The 10,000-nt window shown below is 41.6% G+C and overlaps 1 protein-coding gene across 3 annotated transcripts in view; it reads right to left on the minus strand.

Annotated features, from left to right (window-relative positions):
• Positions 1-10,000, minus strand: part of LOC128251298 (uncharacterized) — a 142,409-nt gene that overhangs the window by 33,803 nt on the left and 98,606 nt on the right. For all 3 annotated transcript variants that reach the window (XM_089345964.1, XM_089345966.1, XM_089345963.1), the window contains exon 3: positions 4,779-9,787. In XM_089345964.1, the coding sequence (XP_089202090.1) occupies positions 4,779-8,877 (4,099 nt within the window). In that variant the 5' untranslated portion in view covers positions 8,878-9,787. The remainder of the gene's footprint in view (positions 1-4,778; positions 9,788-10,000) is intronic.

Raw genomic sequence — 10,000 nt, forward strand, 5'->3', positions numbered from 1 at the left:
GTTGGACTGTTTGACTGAGGGCTGATGAGCCAGAAGGCTGCACCAGGCTCCAGCACACACATGACGGGCTTCTTTCAGTTTCCATCTACCAAATCCACTCACAAGGCTTTGGTTGGCCCGAGACTATAGTAGAAGACACTTGCCCAAGGTGCCACTGAGTGGGACTAAACCCAGAACCATGTGGTTGGAAAACTTACTACACAGCCACACCTGCATGTATATATATATATATATATATATATATATATATATATATATACATACTCACCTTTTATTTTTCTCTCTCTTTATATATGTTACCACACTTTGTGTGTGCATGTGTATGTATATATATATATATATATATATATATATATATATTACATGTAACTATATTATGTGCACACATACACACACATACAGGTATGTGTTCATGCATTTGTGTGTGTGTTTATATAAATTATATATATGTATAAATGTAAATATATGTTTGTACACACACACACAACACATGTATGTATAAGCATGTGTGCATACGTGCGTACGTGTGTGTGTGTATGTGTGTGCATATTATATGTGCAGTCAGTTTGGCGTCGACGATACAGTGCCAAGAAATACCACCAAAGACAAGCCATCTTGAATGTTAGCACCTGATAGTCTGTCGGTTCCTGGGAGAAAACGGTAATGGGATAGGGACATGTGATACAACTGGCACACGCCGTCACCCTATACACTCTCAGCTCCCCCTCCAATCAGCTTCGCCACCACCACACTGGGCCTACTAATGATTTTGCAGCTTCAAACACTACTGGCTTACTAAAAATATATAGACACTCAAATAACACACACACACATACTCACACAATCAAATAACATGTTTGTGTGTGTACGTGTGTTTTATCTTTTTCTTGTTTCAGTCATTTGACTATGGCCATGCTGGGGCACCACCTTTTAGTCAAACAAATCGACCCTGGACTTATTTTGGTTTTTAAAGGCAGGTACGTATTCTGTCAGTCTCTTTAGCCGAACTGCTAAGTTACAGGGACATAAACACACCAACACCAGTTGTCAAGCGATGGTGTAGAGGACAAACACAGAGACAAAGATACACAAACATACTCATACACACACACATATATGACGGGCTTCTTTTAGTTTCCATTTATCAAATCCACTCACAAGCTTTTGGTTGGCCCAAGGCTTTAGTAGAAGACACTTGCCCAAGGTACCATGCAGTGGAACTGAACCCAGAAATGTGTTGTTGGGAACCAAGCTTCTTACCACAAGGCCACATCTGATATATATATATATATATATATCTATATATATATATATATATAAAAATCAAAATAAGCAACACGGATTTCAAAGATGATTGCAGTACGCACGTTTCATGCTACTCCATTTATTTAAGTAATGCGAGCATTACATTAAATGCAATATGAAGAGCAATCTTCAGCTGCACGAAAATGCAGAAAATTACAGTAGAAAAGACATATTATAATTGTGGCAACATTTCAAATCCAAGTGGGAGAAAGAATACATAAAAATCCAAGTGGGAGAAAGAATACATAAAAATCCAAGTGGGAGGAAGAATACATAAATCCATCTTGACATAGCCGAGTCTATCAGGCTAGTAATTGATTCTAGGCAAAAGTTCTAACTGTCTCTGATTTTATTGTCTCTTATCTAATGGTGATAGCATAAGGGACAATTACTTCTAAGGAAAGGGAAGGCGTAAGCAGTATGCATGGACAAGGCTATAAATGTATTAGATTATAAAGGTTTCCCTGGTCAGAGTAGGTCAGGTCATTTTACTACTATCAAAATGTTGAGGAATTAAAACCCTAGGTATATGGGTCAAATAGGTTTTTTTCTTTTAGTCTGAATAGAGTATCAGTATAGTTATACAGATAACAATATTAGTTTAACCAATATTTTAACAATAAGAGGTATGTTAATAAAATAAATAAAATGAGATGTAATTAGTTTATACAAAAAACATGAAATAATGTCAGTATTGAATTCAGGGGCTCTGGATAGGGTGTAAAGTTTAAAGATATTAAGTATATTGGGTTCATGAAAACTATTTTGAATTATCTTAAAAAAATTTTAGCTGAAAATAAATAATGATACTATTTAGGAGACACATAGGTAAGCTTTATTTTTATAATGTGAATAAAAATTATTATCGGATTTATATTAGTTTATAATAATGTGTTTACTAAGGTTTAAGGGACTGAAAAAAGAAAAAGATGTTAGGAAATAACAAGGATATTCAATACAGGAACCTGATGATTGATTAAAAGTTTCATTATTCATGAATTTGTTTCAAGGTTAACCTGGGATAATTAAAGAATATTAATTGAATAAGGATTCGATTAATTTAGGGCATAAGGATTATAATTATTTAAGTTAAAAATACAAAATAAAACAAGACAACTACTGCTGTAATAACAGCAACAATAAAAATACTTTTAAAGTCAAGCGTTAAATAAAGTAAAAAACTTATGAGAATTTCCTATTCTTATTAGCTAGATAGGGTTAAGCTACATATTGAGAAAACTAACAGCAATAGCAGAAGTGGTGTGCAAAAAATCTTCCATGGAGCAAAGTTGAAATCATATTTATCACAAGTAGATTAAATGTTAAGGTGAGAGATCAGGAATATATGTTATAAAGGTTCAGTTTCTTTCTCCCACTTGGATTTGAAATGTTGCCACAATTATAATATGTCTATTCTACTGTAATTTTCTGCATTTTTGTGCAGCTGAAGATTGCTCTTCATATTGCATTTGATGTAATGCTCGCATTACTTAAATAAATGGAGTAGCATGAAACGTGCGTACTGCAATCATCTTTGAAATCCGTGTTGCTTATTTTGATTTTTTGATCACCTATCCTTTTGGAATGGTTTTTGTATAATACCGTACCATATGATATTCTGGTGCTTACACATAAGTACCATATTCAATCTTGAATCTCTATATATATATATATTATCATACCCCCTCCCTTCTTATCAGTGTATTATCATACCCACCTCCTTTCTTCTTTCTCTATTCACATTTCTCCTCCACCTCTCACTCACGCCACTTCCACCTCTCACTCGCTCCGCCTCCACCTCCACCTCTCACTCGCGCCACCTCCACCTCTCTCTCGCGCCACCTCCACCTCTCACTCATGCCACCTCCACCTCTCTAAGTAACTAAAGTATAACAGGCAAATGAACAAGCAGATTATTACGTAAATACAAAAAAACATTCATATATGTATATATGTCTATATAAATATATATATAATACAATATTAGGATAAAGACTTTATAAAAATTTATCAAGTAGTTAGCATTAAAAAACCACATAAACAAAAAAAAACCATCATTTTTTTCCATAATTATATTTAAATTTATATAAGGGTATTACTATACAATAATGCCTCATGCTAAGAGGGACTCCATAAGTCAAAACTACTATAATAAGCACATTTTTATTGGTAAGAATGTGCTTATTATAGTAGATTTGACTTATGGAGTCCCTCTTAGCGTGAGGGATTATTGTATAGTAATACCCTTGACTGGCACCCATGCCAACGTCGTCTCCTTCATTGGACACGAAACTCAGCTTGCGAAGACTTATTGGGGCAAGCGAAAGCGAAATTGTGATGGCACCTGTGCCCAGCATCACCTTTCTGGCACTTGTGCCCATGGCATGTCTAAGGACTTTCGAGCGAGGTCGTTGCCAGTGCCCCTGGACTGGCTCTTGTGTGGGTGGCACATAAAATACACCATTTTGAGCGTGGCCGTTGCCAGTACCGCCTGACTGGCCTTCGTGCGGGTGACACATAAAAGCACCCACTACACTCTCGGAGTGGTTGGCGTTAGGAAGGGCATCCAGCTGTAGAAACTCTGCCAGATCAGATTGGAGCCTGGTGTAGCCATCTGGTTTCACCAGTCCTCAGTCAAATCGTCCAACCCATGCTAGCATGGAAAGCGGACGTTAAACGACGACGATGATGATGATGATGATTATATATATATATATATATATATATATATATATATATATATATATATATCATTATTAATCATAGGGCAGCAAAAGAAATTTTAGAAATTTAATTTACCACCAGTGGTCCAGCGAGAATATATATATATATATATATATATATATATATATATATATATATATATATATATGTATATTAGTTAGACAGTTAGATGATACAAAAAAGGACAAGAAAAAACAAGGACGGGTCTTTCGTCAGTTGAGTTCCAGATTATCATTGCAGGCTGCTTATATATATATATATATATATATATATATAGGTGAGAAAGTTGGTATGTGAAAGCACGTGGTTGGATGTATAAAAGATAATAAGAGTGAAAAAATTATGTCAGAAAAATGTTAGAAAAATGTTAGAAAATCTTTTTGGTATATAAACATTGTATTTTGAGAAAAAACCGGTTTTGTGTTGTCTTTTCAAATTTCTCTACTTCAGACTGGAGCGAACACGTTACAATGAAGTAGAGAAATTTGAAAAGACAACACGAAACCGGTTATTTCTCAAAATACAATGTTTATATACCAAAAAGACTTTATAACATTTTTCTAACATTTTTCTGACATAATTTAAATATATACTTTAACCATGTAACACAAGCCTTCTGTAGTCTTTTCACTCTTATTATCTTATATATATATATATATATATATATATATAACCCATGTTAGCATGGAAAGCGGACGTTAAACGATGATGATGATGATGATGATATAAATAAAAGTCGTGTTACTTACCGATCGTTGTCATCACAGTTATGGCATAAAGCAGGGAGCTGGCATAGGACCATTTCAAATCCCTTTCATCTGCACCTTCTGTATAGACTTCATTTTTTGTGGCATTATGCACTGTCAACTGAAACTTCTTCAGCTTGATATCCAACTCCTTCATAAAAAATCTTGTAGTAGCTCGCCCTTGCTTTAGATCTTGACTCAGTTTATTAATTTCAGCCACAGTATCTGTCCGAATTTTAGTGATGTTCACTATTCGGGACTCTTCCTCGAAAGGGCCTTCGATTGCTTTGAAGACAAACCCACCCATTATGGAGTATGCGACTACGAGGGAGCAGAGCCCGATGTGTGAGAAAAGAAATGCAATGAATTTTTTGATGCAGCTGAGTATCTTGCGGCGCCGTTCTCGCATGCGAAATGCTTTGCTCTCGCGCCGCATTTCTGCACGCCTTGCCTGGTAGTCAGGGTCGTCTTCCTTCAGTTGTTTTGTGGTGTCTATTTTCTCATACATGCCCCCTGTCTGTGTCGGGTCGTCGTCGACCAATGCCGTTTCTCGGATGTCGAGCGGCTTAAACAGGTTCGTTTCGTTCTCGAGGGAAAGCGGAGCATCCAATGGCTGCCGGACGAGTTGGTTCAGCAAGTTGAGTTCCCGAAACTCGGTGACCGAATCCATTTCGTCGTTCTCTAGATCGAACCCTATCCGCAGCCGCCTCTGGCGTGCCAGCCGGTTCTTCAGCAGAACAACGGCCGACAGTGACAAACCACCCGCACTCTTGTCTGTCTTTCGAACGCTACCGTCTTCACCTCCATCTTCATCGTAATTCGCCTCCACATCTAACTTAATGCCTGCCAAATGCTCTCCAAGAAGGACAGTCTGTGTGGAAGCATGTGGTCCGCCCTGGTCATCCTTCTTTGAATTTACGCTGTCTGACTTCTTAACTTTTTTGCTGGACTTTTTTTCCTTCTTAGATTTCTTCTTCTCCAACTCCTTCTTCTTTTCCATAGCCTTGTCCTTACTTTTCCCCTTCAAGGACCAACGCTTTGTCTTACTCTTCTCCTTCTTGCCTTCTTCCATCTCCTTCTTTGCCTCAAGCAGAGCCTGTTTCTCACCGGCCTTTTCCAATGCTGATTCTGAAGATGTCAGCTTGTCACCCTTTCTCCTCATACCCATGAACCCCGATGATGAACGACCCCCTCTCATCAGCATCTTCTCGCTATTGTCGCCGGCATCCGCCTCTCCGAACCTCCGAATGTTTTCTGCGCTGATCCGTGTGATCTTCTGCATAGAATCGGTCTTTACCATGATTTCGGGAATGCGTGGTGCTGGACGTTTCGAGGCATCCCTTTCCGAAAAGGACCGCTGCACCTTTACGTTTTTCTTCTTCCCCTTTGTGTCCGCAGACTCCCTCTGCAGTGCTTCTATTGCTCGTGGACGTTTGACATCGATTTCAGGAAAGAACATCTTGTGTCCTTCATTGCCAGCGGTGGCAGGCCTCCGCGAGCCGATCTTCATTTCGTGTATCTTGTCAAACCACGTTGATCCGCCACTCACACCCGTGTGTGGGTGGGGCTCATTGAAAACGTTGCTAGCTGTGTTTGGTGAAGGGCTTCTCGACGTGGATGGCTGTGATAAAGCTGCTGTGCTGGAACCATCTGTGCTGACCGAAGAGGACTTCTGGCTGGCACTGACAGGTGACAGGGCAGGGCTTTTCGATGGAGACTTTGATGACAGAGACCGTGAATGCGAGTTCAAACTCATCGGAGACACAGATTCATCATCGTCCGTCGAAAATCTCTGTGGTATTGTGATTGTAAGTCTCGTCGGGTCAACGGCACTGGCTGCAGTGTTGCTTTTCGCACTGCCGGATCTGGACAAGGGGTCTTTTGAGATCTCTGTGGGGACTCCAACTGTTGGAATGGACGCCGTATGACTGGATTTCACGGAAGGGGATGGAATGAAAGATGCGGTGTTGGACTTTGATGATGGATGACTTGTGTCACGTGATTTGGTTGGCGATGGTGCTTTGTGGCCGGGTGATGCATTGTCAAAATCTGGTTTTGACACCTTGATTGTTGGTGACTGAACGGATTTCTCTGGAGATCTTGAACCATAGCGAGTTGATAGTGAAGATGAATGGCCAGGCGGACCTTCATACCGGGGGGAGCGTAACGGACTTTTTTCACTGCTGTAGGGTTTCCCTGCCGTTGGATCGCTCTCAAAGTCACTCGTTTCGATGTCAATGCGGACGTCGTCATCATCGTCATCGTAGTCGTCATCAGCTCGTGACCCGGTACGTTTCCAGTCCCTGAGTGTGTGTCGCGTCGGTGAGAATGTCCTCGTGTATTTCTGTGACGATGACGAAGGGAATGTAGGCGAGACTGGGGATACGTTGTCGTCGTCATAGAACACCGAGCCGTCTGGTATCGTTGGACTGAGGGGCTCCTCGCTATTGTTGGCCCTTCGAGAAGAGGACCGAGGCTCCATGCTTCCGCCTCCACCACCAGATGATTTCTCCCGTGATTCAGAGTGCCGGCTGCGGTGGCGCCGGGCCTCTTCTTTCCCAGAATGAGAGGGCCGACCTCTTGGAGAAACGCTTCTCTGATGTGTATCTTTGGCAACACTTAGCGACTGCATTTTGCCAGCGTCAGCCATTGGCAAGGCCTCCACCTCAGAATCTTTAACCAACTGTAATAAATTAGAGCTTGACCTTTTCAGCAAATTGTATTTATTCAGAGCAAGTTCATTCTGTGTCTCCTGGTGGGCAGCACTCGAAGAGTACGGTGAAACGGTTTTGCTCAATTCCATAAACAATGTGTGGGGTTCATTAATATCAGAGTCGTCGGAATCTGGGTATTCCCTTTCTCTGTGAGCCCGTCGGCTTTCGCTCCTCTTCGCCGCAGCTCGGGGCGAGAGGGGACTTGACTTGCCAGTCTGCGCCTGGTCTTGGTCTCGAGCCCTGCGCGAGGTCTTCTCCATCGACTTTGTTCGTCTATCTTTCAGCTTCTTCGTTTTCAGTGTTTCGTTGCTGGCAGACAAGGACCGCACCACCTGCGGTGTCCGGGTCCGGGAATCGGCCCTCTTTGGAGACTTCGACCGACTCTGTCGATGTCTGTCTTTAGAAAGCCCTCGTGCTTTCGTGGTCGGTGATCTTGACCCCGAGGGTGACCGCTTAGCGTGCCTGCTTGTCAATGGAGACGACGGTACTTTCTTCTCCGTATGCTTAATATCTCTGCCTACCCGTATGTATCTGACTGGATCCCCTTTCTGATTCGAATACCCACCCTCAGTTTTGCTACTGCCACTCTTGCCTGATTTGCTTTCCTTCCCCCGGGACGGACTGGTGGATTTAATGATCTTGTGTAGCTTTTCAGGCCGGCGTATCTCCTTGGTGGTCGACCGCATCGGTGACCGTACAATATTTTCAATCTGGTTGAAGTCATCGTCGTCTCTGTGAAGATCCGGTGTAGAAACAGAGAGAGCACGAACTGATCCAGAGTCTTCGAAATTGCCGTCATCGTCATCCATGCCGTCGTAATCGTCATAGTCGCCGCCCTTGGCTAAGGCCCGTCGGCGTCGCTGTGAGCGCGACGGCAGGGCGTTTGCCGACGACATCCACTTGACCCTCTTCTCCATGCGAGCCTCCTTCACGGTCATCCTGCGAAGTCGGTCCCGTGGCCGGCTCACTTGAGCGCTGCCTTCGTCGTCACTGACCACAGCTCGGTGATCACCTAATCCGGCCACTCCAGCCCCTTCAGCACCACCACCACCACCACCACCACCACGAAATTCCGAGTCTGCACCACCACCACCACCACCATCGTCGTCATCGTCACCACCGCCACCATTCACGACAGCTTTCGAGCTGCTTCTGGTGCCACTGGAAGAACGACTTCGCTTGAAGAAGCTTCTCTTTTTCTTTGAGCTGCTCTTCCGCTCCAGTGGTGACGGCTCGGTGGTGCCCGGTTCTGCCTTGTCGCTCTTGTCACCCTTCATTCCACCTGTCGATTTCGACCGCTTCCCCAAAGAGTCGTCTCCTTTGGTGCCGCTACTTCCCTTCACTGTAGACCCTCTCTCTTTCTCTCTCTGCCCCTCTTTAGAACTCATCGCGTCTATTTACCAGACGAAGTCCGTCGACCAAAGTTCTTTGTTCCATTTCACAACAAGAAACAACAGGAATGAATGCAATTAGCTATTTTTCTCTTCAACTCTTTCTCTCTCACCATATAAACTTATACAATCAAATATAACACACACCCTTATTTATAAGTCCCAGAGATCATGCAAGGAAAATCCAATCCAATTCTGAAATCCTGTAGTGGATCATAGATCGAAGGAAGAAGAGAGTATATTTTTCTCTGGGATATGCAGCTAGTTCCTCTCTCTCTCTCTCTCTTTCAAACAGAACCTTCATAACATTCTAAATATATGGTTCCTCTATGGGCACACACACACACGGGCATATGTGTGTGTGTGTGCCTGTGTGTGTTTGAATGTGTGTGTATGCATAAAGATCTAAGTCAAATTAAATATATTTTCGTAATTAACCAATATCTGCTTAATTGGTGGTTCCAGATCTGCTGGATTTTAATTTGTTCCTTTTACAAGTGAGTTTATTATTAATAATAATAACAATAATTTCTTTGCGGTAAAATGAAAGCTTCCTTCAAATTTTCTGTCTATTCATATTTTGTGTGCGTGTGTGGGTGTGTATACATATATAAATATATATACATATGTGTGTGTGTGTGTGTTTTTTTTTTCTTAGAAATTGTCTTCCTGCAGACTCATCATCATTCTTGTTTTATTTTTCTTCTTCTTCGTCGTCTTCTTTTTCTTCTATTTAGCAAACATTCTCCGTCGTTCCCTTCCAGCCGAGTCGTTCGTTGCTAATAGAGGATCGCTCTCAACTAAGACCAAGTTTGAGAGACAAGGAATTGGTTGACCAAAAGTCTTGGACTGGAAGAGAGAAAATTTCCTGAACTGTAAAATTTTGGTTCCTGAATACAGGAAATAACTAAATGTTATTAAGGAAAATTTGTTTTTAAGGTGAAGGTCAGGGGAAAAATACAATTGCTGATAATTGTATTTTTTTGTGTAATTTTGACTGGTCTTGCCTGCTTTACATTTTTGTTGCTTCGCTAAATTCCCTTTGAGAATTATTCGGTCTTAGGAGACACATTACATGTGATCTTCTTCTAGCACATTACCAGTCCACCTAGTGGCCTCT

Source organism: Octopus bimaculoides, chromosome 30 (genome assembly GCF_046866305.1).
Source record: "Octopus bimaculoides isolate indiv1 chromosome 30, ASM4686630v1, whole genome shotgun sequence".
In the NCBI taxonomy this organism is placed as follows: domain Eukaryota; kingdom Metazoa; phylum Mollusca; class Cephalopoda; order Octopoda; family Octopodidae; genus Octopus; species Octopus bimaculoides.